Raw genomic sequence first — 19,644 nt, 5'->3', positions numbered from 1 at the left:
GACATCACCTAGTATATAGGTCTGTCACGCCTATATACTAGGGGGGTTTCTAGGTATTATATTTCTATGTTGGTGTGTGTGTATGGTTCCCAATTGGAGGCAGCTGATAATCGTTACCTTTAATTGGGGATCATATTTAGTGTGATTTTCCTACCTGCTATGTGGCATATTGTTTTGTATGAGTGCCTATGTGCGCTACGTATTTCACGATCAATATATCTTTGTTGTTTTGGAATGTCACTATCAAAAAAATGTGGAACTCTACTCACGCTGCGCCTTGGTCCAATTATTCATACGACGGTCGTGACAGAATATCCCCCCTAGTCAGGACCAAGCAGCGTGCCCAGGAGGTGAAGGAGAGTTGGTCATGGGCAGAGATACTAGGTGGATGCGAGACCCTTCCTTGGTGGGAGTCTCCGAGGAGTAAAGGAGGACAGCGACGACACCAGGGTCCGCTGCCACAAACAGACCAAGGGCAACCCCACGTTTTTTTGGGGGGGTGGCACAAGGGGCGGTCGGCCAAGCCGAGGAGAGAGCCAGAGACCGTCTGGGAGTCGATAGAGCAGTTTGAGGAGGGATATTGGAGAGAGATGTTGGCTAGGAGTATGCTGCAGCGCAGGCGTTTTAAGGAGAGTGTCATCATTACGGTGAAACCTGTGCCAAATCTTTTCAGTCTCCTGAGGGGGGAAAAGATGTTGTCGTGCCCTCTTCATGACTGTCTTTGTGTGTTTGGAAAATGATAGTTTGTTGGTGATGTGGACACCAAGGAACTTGAAACTCTCGACCCACTCCACTTCAGCCCCGTCAATGTTAATGGGAGCCTGTTCGGCCCTCCTTTTCCAATAGTCCACGATCAGCTCCTTTGTCTTGCTCATAATGAGGGAGAGGTTGTTGTCCTGGCACTCTGTCTCATCGTTGTCGGTGATCAGGCCTACCACTGTTGTGTTGTCAGTTAACTTAATGATGGTGTGGTAGTCATGCTTGGCCATGCAGTTGTGGGTGAATAGGGAGTACAGAAGAGGACTAAGCATGCACCCCTGAGGATCAGCGTGGCAGATGGGCTGTTGCCTACCCTTACCACCTGGGGGCGGCCCGTAAGGAAGTCCAGGATCCAGTTGCAGACGGAAGTGTTAAGTCCCAGGGTTCTTAGCTTAGTGATGAGCTTTGTGGGTTATGTGGTGTTGAACACTGAGCTGTAGTCAATGAACAGCATTCTCACATTGGTGTTCCTTTTGTCCATGTGGAAAAGGGCAATGTGGAGCACGATTGAGATTGCGTCATCTGTGTATCTGTTGGGGCGGTATGCGAATTCAAATGAAATCCAACTTTGTCACATGCACCAAATACAACAAGTGTAGACCTTACCGTGAAATGCTTACTTACAAGCCCTTAACCAACAGTGCAGTTCAAGAAGAGTTAAGAATATATTTACTAAATAAAGTTTTTTTTAAATAAAAAATGAACAATAACATTGGAGTGGATCTAGGGTTTCCGTGAGCCTTGACCAGCCTTTCAAAGCATTTCATAGCTACTGACGTGAGTGCTACTGGGCGGTAATCATTTAGGCAGGTTACCTTCGCTTTTTTGTGCACAGGGACTATAGTAGTCTGTTTGAAACATGTAGGTATTACAGACTCAGTCAGGAAGAGGTTGAAAATGTCAGTGAAGACAGATGCCAGATGGTGCTGGTAATCCGGGGGGAGGGAGAGTGGGGGAGAGGCCCGAAACAGAACAATTTAGGTCAACTTTTCAAATGTCGACAAAACAAAATACGATAGACAAGGTGGGATCTTTTTGTGGTGGTAAAATGAATTATGCCAGAAATGTCCGTGGAAATGCTTTTATGAGCAAATATGGATATAATAACCATCATATGGAAGTAAACATGGAGTTACGCATGGAGTCACACGCTGTGTGGTCCTCCCATTATGACTGGTTGGGAAAAGCATGCAGTTTATTAGGCTCCAGATTAAGTAAATGATGATGAACATCACAGGGTGGTGAAAGTGCAAGGTGATAAGCTTAAATTGAGATTTTTGTCATCACTGGCACACACTATACCCCATAACGTCAACGTGAATTTATATTTTGTCATTTTTACTAATTAATAAAAAAATAAAATCTGTAATGTCTTTAGTCAACAAGTTTAAGCTTAAATAAATTTGGGAGTAAAAAGGGCTTATTAAAGCACATAATAAGTTACATGGACTCACTCTGTGTGCAATTACAGTGTTTAACATGATTTTTAATGACTACATCATCTCTGTACCACACACATACAGTTTGTATGGTCTCTCAGTCGAGCAGCAAATTCTACACAGATTCAACCACAAAGACCAGGGAGGTTTTCCAATGCCTCATAAAGAAGGGCACTTATTGGTAGATCATGGTTAAGTTGTCAATTACGCTTTGGATGGTGTATAAATACACCCAGTCACTACAAAGATACAGGTGTCCTTCCTAACTTAGTGGCCGGAGAGGAAGGAAATCGCTCAGGGATTTCACCATGACGCCAATGGTGACTTTAAACAGTTACAGAGTTTAATGGTTGTGATAAGAGAGAACGGAGGATGGATCAACAACATTATAGCTACCCCACAATACTAACCTAATTGACAGAGTGAAAAGGAAGCCTCTACAGAATAACAATATTACAAAACATGCAACCTGTTTGCAACAAGACACTAAAGTAATACTGCAAAAATGTGGCAAGCAATTATATGGTTGTCCTCAATAGAAAGTGTTTTGTTTGGGGCAAATCCAATACAACACATTACTGAAAACCCTCTCCATATTTTAAAGCATAGTGGTGGCTGCATCAGGTTATGGGTATGCTTGTAATAATTAAGGACTGGAGAATTTTTCAGGATAAAAAAGAAATGGAGCTAAGCACAGGCAAAATCCTAGAGGAAAACCTGGTACAGAATTCACCTTTCAGCAGGACAAGGCTAAATCTACATTGGAGTTGAGTGGTTGAGTTACAGTTTTTACAAATCTACTTAAAAATCTATGGCTAGACCTGAAAATGGTTGTCTAGCAATGATCAACAACCAATTTGACAGCGCTTGAAGAATTTTGAAAAGATAAATGGGCAAATGTTGCAAAATCCAGGTGTGGAAAGCTCTTAGAGACTTACACAGAAATACTCACAGCTGTAATCATTGCCAAAGGTGCTAAGTACAGATTCGGGGATGTGAATACTTATTCGAATGAGATATTTCTGCATTAATTTTCAATACATTTGCACACAAATAAGTAAGCATGTTTTCACTGTCATTATAGGGTATTGTGTGTAGATGGGTGTGAACACAAGTGAATGTGGTATTTTTGGATTTAATTTTTATTAAATGGGCAAACATTTTTTAAGCATGCTTTCACTTTGTCATTACAGGGTATTGTGTGTAGATGGATAAAAAAATGAATAATAATACATTTTAAATTCAGGCTGTAACAACAAAATGTGGAATACTGTAAATCAAGGGGTATGAATACTTTGAAGGCACTGTAATGCAATTGTTTTTGTGAGAAAACCATCAGTAGAGTTGAAAATGCGATGGAAACCCATTTCACTTGTATTTTATATTTCGGTACATGGGAATTTAACGGCAAAAATGTATTTTGTAAGTCAATTTGATGGAAACATCTCTGGTGGGAAAATGCTCATCTTGTTTTTATGCATTTAAAAAAAATATTTGCATGAAAATCCATCACCAATCGGATGGAAACCTAGCTATATACAAACAGATGTACTGCCAGTTCCTTAATAGTTTGGCTCTATATTATGTATATACACTGAGTGTACAAAACATTATGAACTATTTCCATGACAGACTGACCATGTGAATCCAAGTGAAAGCTTTGATCCCCTATTGATGTCAGTTATTAAATCCACATCAATCAGTGGAGCTCAGTCACGTGTAGCCCAGTTGGTAGAGCTTGGTGCTAGCAGTGCTAGGGTTGTATTAGCAGTGCCAGTATTCAAATGTATGCACTCACTACTGTAAATCGCTCAGGATAAGAGCATTTACTACACGACTAAAATGTAAATGAAGGGGAGGAGACAGGTTAATGATTTTTAAGCCCTGAAAGAATTGAGACATGGATTGTGTGCCATTCAGAGGGTGATTGGGCAAGACAAACTATTTTCTGTTGAAGTCATTAAAACTTGTTTTTCAACCATTCCGCAAATTTCTTGTTAACAAATTGTAGTTTTGTCGGTTAGGACATCTACTTTGTAAATGACAAGTAATTTTCCAACAATTGTTTACAGATTATTTCACTGTATCACAATTCCAGTGGGTCAGAAGTTTACATACACTAAGTTGACTGTGCCTTTAAACAGCTTGGACAATTCCAGAAAATGATGTGATGGCTTTAGAAGCTTCTGATAGGCTAATTGACATCATTTGAGTGAATTGGAGGTGTACCTGTGGATGTATTTCAAGGCCTACCTTCAAACTCAGTGCCTCTTTGCTTGACATCATGGGAAAATCAAAAGAAATCAGTCAAGACCTCAGAAAAACATCTGAAGGTACCATGTTCATCTGTACAAACAATAGCACGCAAGTATAAACACCATGGGACCACGCAGCCGTCATACCACTCAGGAAGGATACGTGTTCTGTCTCCTAGAGATGAACGTACTTTGGTGAGAAAAGTGCAAATTAATCCCAGAACAGCAGCAAAGGACCCTGTGAAGATGCTGGAGGAAACGGGTACAAAAGTATCTATATCCCCAGTAAAAATTAGTTCTATATCGACATAACCTAAAAGGCCGCTCAGCAAGGGAGAAGCCACTGCTCCAAAACCGCCATAAAAAAGCCAGACTACGGTTTGCAACTGCACATGGGGACAAAGATTGTACTTTTTGGAGAAATGTCCTCTGGTCTGATGAAACAAAAATGTAACTTTTTGGCAATAATGACCGTCGTTATGTTTTGAGGAAGAGGGGGAAGCTTGCAAGCCGAAGAACACCATCCCAACCGTGAAGCACGGGGGTGGCAGCATCATGTAATGGGGGGTGCTTTGCTGCAGGAGGGACTGGTGCACTACACAAAATAGATGACATCATGAGGCAGGAAAAGCATGTGGATATATTGAAGCAACATCAGTCAGGAAGTTGAAGCTTGGTCGCAAATGGTTCTTCCAAATGGACAATGACACCAAGCATACTTCCAAAGTTGTGGCAAAATGGCTTAAGGACAACAAAGTCAAATTATTGGAGTGGCCATCACAAAGCCCTGACCTCAATCCCATAGACGATTTGTGGGCAGAACTGAAAAAGTGTGTGCGAGCAAGGAGGCCTACAAACCTGATTCAGTTACACCAGCTCTGTCAGGAGGAATGGGCCAAAATTCACCCAACTTATTGTGGGAAGCTTGTGGAAGGCTACCCGAGACGTTTGACCCAAGTTAAACAATTTAAAAGCAATGCTACCAAATACTAATTGAGTGGATGTAAACTTCTAAACCACTGGGAATGTGATGAAAGAAATAAAAGCTGAAATAAATCACTCTCTACTATTACTGTCATTTCACATTCTTAAAATAAAGTGGTGATCCTAGCTGACCTAAGACTGGGATTTTCTACTAGGATTAAATGTCAGGAATTGTGAAATCTGAGTTTAAATGTATTTGGCAAGGTATGATAGCAGGTGCCTGGCGCACGGGTTTGTGTCAAGAAATGCAGCACTGCTGGGTTTTCAAGCACAACAGTTTCCTGTATGTATCAATAATTGTCCACCACCCAAAGGACATCAAGCCAACTTGACATGACTGTGGGAAGCATTGGAGTCAACATCGGCCAGAATCCCTACCGAACGCTTAACACCTTAACAATCCATGCCCCGACGAATTGAGGCTGTTCCGAGGGCGAATGGGGTGGGGGAGTGCAACTCAATATTAGGAAGGTGCTCTTAATGTTAGATAGGGCCCTGTGTTTTGGTTCATCATGTCACATGACCTGGATTTTTAATTTCTACCCTTTTTCGTTGTATCCAATTGGTAGTTAAAGTCGTTTCCCATCGCTGCAACTCCCGTACGGACACTGCTTCTTGACACAATGCCCGCTTAACCTGGAAGCCAGCCGCACCAATGTGACGGAGGAAACACCGTACACCTGGCGACCGTGTCAGAGTGCATTGCGACCGGCCCGCCATAGGAGACACTAGTGCGCGATTGGACAAGAACATCCCTGCCGGCAAAACCCTCCCCTAACCCGGAAGACGCTGGGCCAATTGTGCGCCGCCACATGGGTCTCCCGGTCGCAACTGGCTGTGACAGAGCCTGGACTCGAACCAGGATCTCTAGTGGCAGTTAGCACTGCAATGCAGTGCCTTAGACCACTGCACCACTTGGGAGGCCATGACCTGGATTTTAACCTTTATTTAAAGCTTATTAAATCAAACTTCCCCTGTGTATTATTATTTCAGATGGTCCAGCACCATCCTCAGACAATTGCTTTAATTTATGTTTTAATTCTCATTTCTGGAAAAGGCTTCAAATAAAGGTTAAAATCCAAGTAATGTTGCATGTTCTGCCAAAACAGAGGGCCCTAGGAATTGTGAGTCAATGGTCATCTATTAGACATTTATTCAGTGATTGTCTTCGCCTGACAAATGTGTTTTTATTATTTCACAACTAGGATGTTGCTGGGCTCAGCACAGGCAGTGTGGCTGCCTGGTCTTCTGGTCCCAGTGATGCTAGCCTTAGCAGCAGCAGAGTCAAGTACAATAGAGCTAGGAGGAATAAAAACAGAGAGAGAGACACGCTGACACAGGGATGTAGGATGGTGTGGCTAAAATGCCATGGCTGAATTTACTTCCCAGTCCACCCCTGTGTGTGTGCGCGCGCACGCGTGTGCGTGTGTGTCTCTCACTCACCAGATCTCAACCCAAGTGTACACTTATGGGAGATTCTGAGTGTTCTCCACCACCATCAACAAAACACCAAATTATGGAATTTTTCCATGGAAGAATGGTGTCGCATCCCTCCAAGGTACATTGAAGCTGTTCTGGGTCGTGGTGGCCCAAAGCCCTATGAAGAACCTATGTTAGCGGTTTCTTTATTTTGGCAGTTACCTGTAGGTACGCATACAACTACTTTAAAAAAAGGACAGAGGTTGCAGAAATATGAGAACACATCAGAACTGATACATTAGGCTACAAGCCACTATGTTACAGCTTAAACATGGTACAAATCTAAAATGCTTTCATTATGATACATCATTACTATGGTAACCAGATCAATAAAGTCATAACAGAGTGTTTACATGTGTTACAGATATCCAGGTACAGGTGACATAATCAATAAAGGTGAGGGGGCCGTATATGCCAAGTGTCTGTAGGAGTGCTGATCTAGGATCATTTCACAGCTATAACGTAAACCAAAACATGATGTGTTTTTTGCAAGCGATTGCAGTAAAGAGAAGTGTTGAATAAGATGTGCATGCTGAAATGTGTTCGTAGAACAAAAACATGAAGACTGGTGCATTTATTGACAACAACCATGATAAATATATTTCATCTGTCGTGATTTCAGAGTTGGGAAATCAATTATCATAAGCAACAATGATTTGAAGAAGGCTGGAATATCACTGTGAGGTTAACTCAGCAAAGTTCTGTTATTATTACTGTTAACACTATGCTGATGCTTTGAAAGATTTGAAACATGCATAAACGAATAGTGTGCAAACATATTTGGTTTAGTTAAAACCCCACAGACAAGTATTTCATTTCGTTGTCTCTTTGGTGGCGAAGTACTATACATATACATATATATACTATTTCCCTTAGAGGATAGACGGGTCGTAGTTCAACTTAGCTCTGATATAGTTTGCATGTAGTTTGTTGAATTATAAAATAGTCATTGTGAGCAAGCAAAACCCTCCACTACTAACATTATAATAAACCTTCTCATTGTCATTGTACATATTTACATATTCATATGTTGTACATTCCCGACATAAAACAAGGCAGCAAACCCTGCTGTAACAGCCGTAGCAAGAAAATATATATTTTGTTACAGTCCTCAATCATTTTATTTTAAAATATGGATTAAAAAAATGTAGAATTAGTTTGAACACATACTCCCTTTCTTACTATTGCACTGGATCATTTCTAAGTGGAGAGAGATAACGATGCAACTGAAGTGAATAAATGAATATCAAAATGTATATATATATATTTTTTTACAATTGCAAGTCATGTAAATAAACGATCATTTAAAAAAGGGAAAACCCCCCAAAAAGTTGTTCATGGATTTAAAAGCAATTGTATGAAAAAGGCAAATACGTTTGCTCAGGGGCCGTATATGCCAAGTGTCTCCGAGTAGGAGTGCTGATCTAGGATCATTTCACACCTAACTATGTAATTGTATTCATTGTTATCCAAAAAGCAAAACTTATCCTAAAACAGCACTACTCTATAGACACTGCTTGACACTTACAGTAGGGCCCTAGTGGCAATGCCACGTTGGTGAAGACTTGGTTAGGTCCTCCTCTACCTCTCACAGTGTAGTCTACAGCTGCTGGAGAGTTTTTCTCAGACCATCCTCACTCAACTCATACCTAGTAGCAAAGAGAGGAGAAACATTGTAAAAATATATATATATTTTTAAAATCTAGAATAACAAACACTCAGTGATTCCTTGATATTCAGATCTTATGATGAAAGTTCTTATTAAATTCTTCTAAGAAGTCCCCAAATATGTGTGTGAACACGACTGGACTTAATCGTACTAATAATTGTACAAAATAAATAAATAAACTAATGAATTATTTCACTGACCATTGTGTCCATCCCTTGACGATATCCTCGTTAGTCAAATCCACCAGCACCTGTCAAGATGACACGATATGAAGGAGGAAAAGTGAGCTTTGGACAGGTAATAATGTGTATTCACACTTACTGTATGTTATCGAATAACAGAAGGGGCATGCATGGATAGACACAGTTCTGCAGTAGGAGGAGGGGTCCAGTCTCACCTTCCCCAGCAGCCCTTTGTGTTTGGAAAAGATATTTCCTCCGTTCTTTACCGCCACATCCAGAGTCCTCCTGTGCAACTCCACGACCGACACGCCGAACTCAAATCTGACAACACATGCACACAAACAATTCAATTATACAATGACTAGCAGTAAATCCACTGGTGTTTGATGGTAAGAGGAACAAAGAGGAATGTTGAAACTTACATCTCATCGTAAACAGGGTTCAGGTCCTTCTTGTGCGTGTGGGTTTTCCTCCTCCCAGACCTTCGCTTGTCAGGTAGAAGATAGAGCCGCACATACGGATCCGACCCATGATCTGTGAATGCAATCAGGTTTCTGTGGAGAGTGGGAGAGAGAAAGACAGAGAGTGGAGGTAGAGAGATAGATAAAAAAAGAACACACTGTATCACATCATTTGGGGGTAGCCCTTTACACTTGTAAACAGGTTGAAAATGACAGATTTGGGCACTGATAAGCGCCTAAATTGGAACGCAGTGGCTGTACAGTAAAATACTATAACTGATATCAGAGCTCAGGCTCTGTGCTTCACAGCACTGTATGGCGTGAAACCCTTGGTTGTTCTGAACAGAATGAGCCTGTTTGTCTGTTGTGAGGAAAATTCAATGCGGCACACCTGAATGCACTTATGACTCCTTTCTATGCGCACAAAATAATTACAATATTTTTCTCTGAATTGCCTTCTGAAAGCCAAACACTGTAAGATCATATTTTATTACTTAGCTAGTCATTTTGGCAATAGAACAAGCTTTCAAATGATGCCCAACTGACCATATTGCAATTTATAATGGTCAATTTCTGGATTGCATAAACAACAGTAATTGTCGGTTGGAGGGGATGCTGGGTTGTGTTCCAAACAAAAACAACTACAAGTGTCCTTGCTCTAGTTCCTCAATGGCAAAGCTAGGAAAGCTAAAAAATAGCACCTTATAGTTGATGACCCTTCTTTGAGTCATAAAAGTGCATTGAAATTGCTTAGGGAGTGTGGCCAGATATTCAGATTTCATTATCAACACATGAGGTGAAAAGTACAGCAAAATGTAACATGCACATAAAATCAACATTGTAGTGTTTGGATTCAGTCTTGTGTCAGGTGAACTGTTGGGTCCTCAACTTTGGTCTAATAATTTCTCATAATCTCCAAACTGTTCCCTTTCAATTGCTACCATGCTTACGCTTTTCATATTGTCTGTAAAAATAAAAAAAAGTTACATTTAGCTCTGTCCATATAGGCTAATTCCCACGAGTGTAATGGGTTAAAATAAAATGATCCAAAATGATTATATTATTGCGCATCAAGTCTGTGGTCAAAGAAAAAGGCTTGTAAATTGAATAAAAATGAGTGGATAAAGCTGATAACAGAATATGATACATTCTCCAATAGTTAGTGTAATAGAGTAACATGTGGAAGCTACAGTATGGATGCATCCTAAATGGCCTTTGGGACGCGGGACCTAAGTCTCCCGCCATGTCTCTTACCGGCAGGCATGCAAAACCACAATGAGCTTGTTCCTCTGAGGGCTGTGTCGGACAGTCAATTGCACCTCACCCAGGGGCAAATGACCGGCTGAGCCACTGTAGACAGAGACACACACATTAGTCACATTGTTTTGTAACAAAACAATCATTCACATTAGGTCTGTAATATAATCTGCAGGTTAATCAATGTCGTTGTATTTCTTTGTATTGTGTCACAATGTGGTACTTGTATTTTGTATTTTATTAGGGATCCCCATTAGCTGCTGCTACTCTCCCTGGGGTCCAAACACACTAAGACACTTACAACTAAAGATAAAACAGTACATCATATAACACTGTCACACCACCATATATCCACAACACAAAATGTATGATACCACCATACAACAATATATGTGTGTGTAAAGTGCGTGTGCTATTGCCCGTGTGCGTATGCATGCATCTGTACCTGTGTGTGTGTGTGTATATGTGTCTCTTCACAGTCCCATAAGGTGTATTTTTATTCATTTTTGTATCTGATTCTACTGCTTGCCTCAGTTACCTGATGTGGAATATAGCTCCATGTAGTCACTATGTAGTACTGTGCACCTCTAGACTGTTCTGGACTTGTGGATTGTGAAGAGACCTCTGGTGGCATGTCTTGTGGTGTATGCCACAAATCTCTCTTTGGGCACCTGACCACACTACTGAACAGTAGTCCAGGTGCGACAAAACTAGGTCCTGTAGGACCTGCCTTGTTGATAGTGTTATTAAGGCAGAGCAGCGCTTTATTATGGACAGACTTCTCCCCATCTTAGCTATTGTTGTATCAACATGTTTTGACCATAACAGTTCATAATCCACGGTTACTCCAAGTCCACCTCAACTTGCTCAATTTCCACATTATTCATTACAAGATTTTATTGAGGTTTAGGGTTTATTGAGTGATTTGTCCCAAATACAATGCATTAGTTTTCAAAATATGTAGGACTATCTTATTTCTTGCCACCAACTTTTTGTTAAGTGCTGCAGTCATTTCAGTGACTCAAAGCCAGTGGCATGTCAATAAGTAAAGATAGAAAAAAAGTAAGGGGCCTAGACAGCTGCCCTGGGGAATTCCTGATTCTACCTGGATTATGTTGGAGTGGCTTCCATTAAAGAACACCCTCTGTTTTTTGTTAGACAGGTAACTCTTTATCCACAATATAGCAGAGTGTGTAACGCAACAACACATTTGTTTTTCCAGCAGCAGACTATGATCGATAATGTCAAAAGTCGCACTGAAGTCAAACAAAACAGCCCCTACAATATTTTTATCATCAATTTCTCTCAGCCAATCATCAGTCATTTGTGAAAGTGCTGGGCTTGTTGAATGTCCTTCCCTATAAGCGTGCTGAAAGTCTGTTGTCAATTTGTTTACTGTAAAATGGTGTATATCAAATCAAATGCATTTGTCATGTGCTTTGTAAACAACAGGTATAGACTAACAGTGAAATGCTTACTTACGGGCCCTTGCCAACAATGCAAAGAGAATTTAAAAAATATATATAACACAAGGAATAAATACAATGAATAATGATAACTTGACTATATACAAGGGGTACCACCACCAAGTCGATGTGCACGGGTACGAGGTAATTGAGGTAATACAGCTGTACATATAGGTACGGGTAGTGACTAGGTGTGACAGATTAGACAATAAACAGTATCAGCAGCGTACTGTATATGATGTGTCAAAAGAGAGTCAATGCAGATAACCAAATAGCCCGGACTAACAATTTAGCAGTCTTATGGATTGGGGGTCGAAGCTGTTCAGGGTGCTGTTGGCTCCAGACTTGGTGCATCAGTACTGCTTGTCATGCGGTAGCAGAGAGAACAGTCTATGACTTGTATGTGCATGTATCAATGTGTTTGTGTGTGCGCTTGCGTTTATACATGCTTACTTCTGCAACTCGCTCAGCCTCTGCTGGAGCTCCTGTGTGGCGTACGGGTTGGAGATGTCCGAGGCAATACTGACAGTTGACCCAAAGTGGGCCAGGTGTTTGTGAGAGCCAGAGATGGCCAGGTTGGAGGTGCTCCTGCCTGCGTCGGCTAGGCCGATGCCTACCGGGCCCCCTGAGTAGGGCTCGCCATCCCCCCCTCTCCTGTGGAGCTCCTGGGTCGAGGCGGCCACAGATCGTGAGAGGTCTGAGATAGGGACAGGGTTGGGGGGTTCGGCGACGGGCGGGCTCTTCACGGGGATGGGGTTACTAGTGCTGGTCTTACGAACCTGCAACTTCTCCTGACACAGAACCTGCACAAGTGGGACATAGAGGTTGGAAAGGATAAAAAAGTATTATATGAGACAGTGCACAAGAACACTTGAAGAATGTGTAGTATAATTGAATCAAAAGCAACATTTCTATAATTGCATTCAGGATAAAGGCCCAATGCAACCATTTTTATTTTAATATCAAATGCATTTCTGGGTAACAATTAAAGTACCTTACTGTAATAGATTTCCATAAAATTGCACATTTTGGACACAGAGAGGAAAAAGTTTGTACATATTTTCAAGACCTGCTCCATTTAATTTATTTATTACGTTTACATTTTTTCTATTACGTTTACATTTTTTAAATGGAATTTCCTTTAGGCTTGGCGTATTTAGCAGGACATTTTACAGCATAAAGCTAAATTTGTCAGCATAAAGCTCACTCATTTAAGTGACTCACTCATTCGAGTCTTTGGTTCAAAATAAATAAGTACCGACATTTTCTGATTGTCTTAAATAAAGAATATTTTTGACCAATCTGCTCATGTTGTGTGTGTGTGTTTCATTTGTGACTTTTTGGTTACAATGAAGTATGTAAACAAATTGAAACAAATAAATTCTATTCATTATGAATAATCAGATACGTGTTGCGAATGAATGATTATATGGAAGAAAGGCGCCGCCTCTTAGGAGTTTCAAAAGCCGACCAGTTACCCAAGAAAATAACAGCGATTTATTTAGCCTAATAGTTTTTAGGACTCCAGACAGTAGGCTATTATTCCTCTGTATGAATCAATTTGTCTGCATGTATATTCAACATTTGGATAAAATAAACCATGCCATGAATTAATAACTACTATATAGATTTTATTTTCACAATGCAATGAGGCACATCGCCAACTTAAAATCGCTTTAAAAGAGCCTTCTAATAACCTAATCAAAATGACATTTTATTAGTCACATGCACCAAATACAACAGGTGTAGTAGACCTTACAGTGAAATGCTTACTTACGAGCTCCTAACCAACAATGCGGTTTAAAAAAAAAGTATAAGAAATAAATGTAACAAGAAATTAAAGAGCAGCAGTAAAATAACAATAGCGAGACTATATGCAGTGGGGCACCGGTTAGCTAAGGTAATATGTACATGCAGGGGTGCAAAAGAAGGGGGGGGGGATCAATGCAAATAGTCTGGCAAGCCATTTGATTAGATGTTCAGGAGTATTATGGCTTGGGGGTAAGAAGCGTCTTGGCGCTCCGGTACCGCTTGCCGTGCGGTAGCAGAGAGAACAGTCTATGACTAGGGTGGCTGGAGTCTTTGACAATTTTTAGGTCCTTCCTCTGACACTGCCTGATATAGAGGTCCTGGATGGCAGGAAGCTTGGCCCCAGTGATGTACTGGGCCGTTCACACAACGCTCTGTAGAACCTTGCGGTCGGAGGTTAGACAGTTACCATACCAGACAGTGATGCAAACAGTCAGGATGCTCTCGATGGTGCAGCTGTAGAACCTTTTGAGGATCTGAGGACCCATGCCAAATCCTTTCAGTCTCCTGAGGGGGAATAGATTTAGTCACGCCCTCTTCACGACTGTCTTGGTGTGCTAGGACCATGTTAGTTTGTTGGTGATGTGGACACCATGGAACTTGAAGCTCTCAACCTGCTCCACTGCAGCCCCGTTAATGAGAATGGGGGCGTGCTCGGTCCTCTTTTCCTGTCGTCCACAATAATCTCCTTTGTCTTGATCATGTTGAGGGAGAGGTTGTCCTGGCACCACACGGCCAGGTCTCTGACCTGCTCCCTATAAGCTGTCTCGTTGTTGTCGGTGATCAGGCCTACCACTGTTGTGTCATTGGCAAACCTAATGATGGTGTTGGAGTCGTGCCTGGCCGTGCAGTCATGTTTGAACAGGGAGTACAGGAGGGGACTGAGCACGCACCCGAGGGGCCCCTGTGTTGAGGATCAACGTGGCGGTTGTGTTGTTATCTACCCTTACCACCTGGGGCGGCCCGTCAGGAAGTCCAGGATCCAGTTTCAGAGGGAGGCGTTTAGTCCCAGGGTCCTTAGTTTATTGATGAGCTTTGAGGGCAATATGGTGTTGAACGCTGAGCTGTAGTCAATGAATTGCATTCTCAAATAGGTGTTCCTTTTGTCCAGGTAGGAAAGGGCAGTGTGGAGTGCAATAGAGATTTCATCATCTGTGGATCTGTTGGGGCGGTATGCAAATTGGAGTGGGTCTAGGGTTTCTGGGATAATGTCGTTGATATGAGCCATGACCAGCCTTTCAATGCACTTCATGGCTACAGACGTGAGCTGTGAGGGGAACGGCACCTCAGTACCTCCAGGCTCTGATCAGGCCCTACACCCAAACAAGGGCACTGCGTTCATCCACCTCTGGCCTGCTCGCCTCCCTACCACTGAGGAAGTACAGTTCCCGCTCAGCCCAGTCAAAACTGTTCGCTGCTCTGGCCCCCCAATGGTGGAACAAACTCCCTCACGACGCCAGGACAGCGGAGTCAATCACCACCTTCCGGAGACACCTGAAACCCCACCTCTTTAAGGAATACCTAGGATAGGATAAAGTAATCCTTCTCACCCCCCCCCTTAAAAGATTTAGATGCACTATTGTAAAGTGGCTGCTCCACTGGATGTCATAAGGTGAATGCACCAATTTGTAAGTCGCTCTGGATAAGAGCGTCTGCTAAATGACTTAAATGTAAATGTAAATGTAATGTAAATGTGAGTGCTATAGGTCGGTAGTCATTTAGTCAGGTTACCTTCATGTTCTTGGGCACAGGCACTATGGTGGTCTGCTTAAAACATGTTGGTATTACAGACTAGAACTGGGAGAGGTTGAAAATGTCAGTGAAGACCCATGCCAGTTGGTCAGCACATTCTCGCAGTACACGTCCTGGTAATCCATCTGGCCTTGTGAATGTTGACCTGTTTAAAGGTCTTACATCAGCTGCGGAGAGCGTGATCACACAGTCTTCCGGAACAGCTGGTGCTGCCATGCATGTTTCAGTGTTATTTGTCTCGAAGCGAGCATAGAAGTAATTCAGCTTGTTTGGTAGGCTTGTGTCACTGGGCAGCTCTCAGCTGTGCTAATTTTCCTGTAGTTTTTTGTCACACTGTACTAAACATCTGCATTTTGAAAGTCTTTTTTACAAATCGAAATTGATCATATATTTCTACTACTGTAGAAGCTGTGTTTTTAGGATTAGAATCCCACTCTAGGCTTACAGTGATGGACATTGGTCACAGTTCACGCCTTGATGAGCCATTCAATTGGCGAAAGTGGCGGATGTTGGTGAATGGTTGTTGTTCTTCAGGAAGAAAATACATTCTTTAAAATGAAAATAATCTTAAATAAAGGCTAGGATACGATATCAACAAGAGAATGGCGAGTCACCTTTGAATTGAAATGACCCGATTGAATTAAAACAACCAAACATCCACCTTTAAACATCCAAATATTTCATGCAATATTCTGCCCATATTTCCACTTTTGAAGGACTTGTATTAACGGATGTTTTAGGTGCAGTAGGCCAACATAGGCTACTGTAAAATGAATTTTCTTTTTGTAATATCACCTCAAACTGCAGTGGTCAAATGATGTGAGCAAAGAAGCAAACACTGATTGTATTAACAGATGTGTGCATACAATTATATATAGATTTACATTTTAACCATGAAGCGTATTCACAATTGCATGCCATGAAGATCTTTCCTCAAGCGTAGATGTGCTCAAAGCTGCTCTCTGGTGGTTCGAACGAGCATTAACGGCAAGCACAGTAACACACCGTACCACGCTATTCCGCAGTATTACGCAACTTTTAATTGAGGAACCCCTGTACATAGGGAATAGGGTGCTATTTGGGATGCAGACACATGTGCATGACTATAAGAGCCCTATTCAAACCCTCATGGACCCTTACCCTCAGTGCCATCTTCATCTTGATGGTGGAGCTAGTCCCAGAGCTCTTGAGATCGAAGCGCTGGTGCAGCGTCATGTCCTCAGCCTCTAGGAGACGGGCTAGGGGCAGGCTCAGAGTCCCCAGGGAACAATCATGTTTCTCATCCTTTACCTGAAGGGGGAAATGTTTTTTTTTTTTATATGAAAGCAGAAGTTTGTGTCAAGTTACTGTAAATTCTAGTGCACTTACAAATAGGCAGTGCACAGGTACTACAGTAGCTGGAATTTACAGACCTGAAATTCCCTCTCATGCTCCGTGCACCCCGGATTTCACAGATATGCTGAGTTTTGTAAACTAGCAGACAAAATCAGCTAAATCCCACACCATAATCACACTAAATCATCTGTAAGGCCATACAGTAGCCACAGTGTGTGTCACAAATACTCTAACACTATTTGGTGCAGCCCTATTGGTATAGAGTGCACTAAATATGCACTAAATATGGAATAAGGTGCAATTTGGGGCACCCATCTTTTAATTTTTTTTATAAATAAATAAAAATAATTGGCTCAGTCTCACACTAGAATCCCACCTTTGTCAAAATCAACTGTAAGGTCACACCCGTCTTCCCAGGAGCCTACTTGGTGTGTGAACTGCTGACTTTTGTAGAAAGCTGTTGACACATCAACCAGGATTAAGGAGCAGGGCAATTTGTGACTTGTTTTAGTAAGTGGCTGTATTGGAGGGGAAGTGGTTTCACCTCTCCTAGGCAATCAGCAATTAGTAGAGGGAGGTATGCTCTCCACCGCTGCTAGACAATTAGTGTTAGTACTTCAGTCTCCCCCTGGTTTCTCAGCGGAGGCTGTCAGACCGTCGCCGAAACAAAGACTGTTCTGCCAGATTCTTTGAAGAAGGAAAGAGGAAGGCTCCACACCACTCTCTCACTTGAATATTTTACCCAGTTATTTTCTGATGATCTCATTTTGCTCTTTTGTCGCTTTGGCAACTATGTGTGTTTTCTATACCTGTTCGCTCCTCTCCCTGTAGGCTTTACAGACGCTCCCCACCCCTTGGCTGCAACCCTTCTAATTTGTGGAATTCCGGGTCACTGGCAGCATTTGAAACTGCCGATCTGCGGTCAAGAACGCAGAGTTCATCACAGCCTCTGCTGCCCTTTAGTCCCTGACGGAGACATGGATCACCCCAGAGAACACTGTTACTCCAGCTGTTCTTTCATCATCTGACTACGGTGGTGGCACAGACCTACTCATTTCTCCTAAGTGGAGATTTTCTATTTTCTCCCTCTCGCCTGTCCATCTCCTCATTTGAATTCCATGCCGTCACTGTCACTTCTCCACTCAAGCTTAAAATTGTCATCTATCACCCACCAGGTGCCTTTAGAGAGTTCCTCAATGAGCTTGACACTTTGATAAGGTCATTTCCTGACGATGGCTCACCGCTCTTCGTACTTCAACCTCCTGACATCAGCCTTCTATTAATTTTGACCTCACAAGGAAGGCAATACGCTTGACTTCATCTTTACTAGAGGCTGCTCGCCTACTTATCTCACTGCAACATCCCCTCCAGATCTCTGATCACTACTTTGTTTCCTTTTGTCTCCAACCCTAACCACTAAGCCCCTACCCATGCTCATGTGCCGACGCAATCTTTGCTCTCTCTCCTATCATTTCTCCCTCATCCTAAATCCTTCTTCCTCCTGTCTCCTGATTTTGCCTCGTCGACCCTATCCTATTCTACTCACTTTCCCCATCCTGACTATTCTACTCCCTTTCCCCATCCTGACTATTCTACTCACTTTCCCCATCCTGACTATTCTACTCACTTTCCCCATCCTGACTATTCTACTCACTTTCCCCATCCTGACTCGCATTCCTTCAGGCCGGCTCGGCCCTCCCTTCTTGCTGCGTGGCATTGTGAGCTTACAGAACAGGGCTGCGGGCAACGATTCTTCTGGAGGTCCTATTATCTTTTCACTCCTTCCTCTCTACCTTCTCTTCCTCTGTCACCACTGCTAAAGCCACTTTCTATCACTCTAAATTTCAAGCTTCTGCCTCGAACACTAGAAAACTATTCCACCTTCTCCTCAATCCCATCCCCCTCCTTAATCCTCCATCCCCTTCCCTCACTCTTTGTGGATGACTTTGTCAACCACTTTAAAAAGAAGGTTGACGACATCCGCTACTCACTCAGCCTATTGAGTCCACTGGTCTCACTCACAGAGAACTACCCTTAACCTATTTCTCCCCTCTCTCCAGATGACTGGCTGCCCGACAACCTGCCCTCTTGACCTTATCCCCTCCTCCAGGCAATCTCTGGAGACCTTTTCCCATTCCTCTCATCACTGGCTGCGTCCCCTCTTGACTTCAAAATGGCCCGAGTCGCTCCCCTCATCTGACATCAAAAACTATACACCTGTATCCCTTGTTTTCTTTCCAAAACAATTGAGCATGCTGTCTCTGATCAACTTTCTCATTATCGCTCTGAACAATCTTCTTGACCCTAACCAGTCTGTCTTCAAAACGGGTCACTCAACAGAGAATAGCTCTTCTCTGTGCCACAGAGGCTCTCCGCATTGCCAAAGCTGACTCTCTTTCCTCTGTTCTCATCCTCCTAGAGCTATCCTCTGCCTTCAACACCGTGAACCATCAGATCCTCCTTTCCACCCTCAGGGCTGGGCGTTTCAGGCTCTGCACACTCTTGGATTGCATCCTCCCTGGCAGGCCGCTATCTGTGTCTGCACCACATACTCTCACTCCTGGTGTCCCCCAGGGCTTGGTTCTAGGCCCTCTTCTCTCTATACACCAAGTCACTTGGCTCAGTCATATCCTCACATGGTCTCGCCAATCATTGTTATGCAGCCGAAACTCAACTACTTGGCACCTTCTAACACCCAGGTGGCAACACGCATCTCTGCCTGCCTGGCAGATCTCAACTTGAATGTCAGGCCACCACCTCAAGCTCAACAAGATGGAGCTGCTCTTCCTTCCGGGGA

General features: G+C 42.6%; 1 protein-coding gene across 3 annotated transcripts in view; it reads right to left on the bottom strand.

Moving 5' to 3' along the window:
- Positions 1 to 7,475: 7,475 nt before the first annotated feature.
- Positions 7,476 to 19,644, bottom strand: part of LOC115114362 (extended synaptotagmin-2-like) — a 52,330-nt gene continuing 40,161 nt past the window's right edge. For all 3 annotated transcript variants that reach the window (XM_029642536.2, XM_029642537.2, XM_029642538.2), the window contains 7 exons: positions 16,653 to 16,802; positions 12,405 to 12,754; positions 10,483 to 10,578; positions 9,190 to 9,321; positions 8,983 to 9,088; positions 8,786 to 8,835; positions 7,476 to 8,565 (listed from right to left, as the gene is read on the bottom strand). In XM_029642536.2, the coding sequence (XP_029498396.1) occupies positions 8,517 to 8,565; positions 8,786 to 8,835; positions 8,983 to 9,088; positions 9,190 to 9,321; positions 10,483 to 10,578; positions 12,405 to 12,754; positions 16,653 to 16,802 (933 nt within the window). In that variant the 3' untranslated portion in view covers positions 7,476 to 8,516. The remainder of the gene's footprint in view (positions 8,566 to 8,785; positions 8,836 to 8,982; positions 9,089 to 9,189; positions 9,322 to 10,482; positions 10,579 to 12,404; positions 12,755 to 16,652; positions 16,803 to 19,644) is intronic.

Source organism: Oncorhynchus nerka, linkage group LG9b (genome assembly GCF_034236695.1).
Source record: "Oncorhynchus nerka isolate Pitt River linkage group LG9b, Oner_Uvic_2.0, whole genome shotgun sequence".
Lineage (NCBI taxonomy): Eukaryota > Metazoa > Chordata > Actinopteri > Salmoniformes > Salmonidae > Oncorhynchus > Oncorhynchus nerka.
The sequence above is the reverse complement of the archived record's forward strand: the minus strand, read 5'-3'. Positions and strand labels throughout refer to the sequence as shown.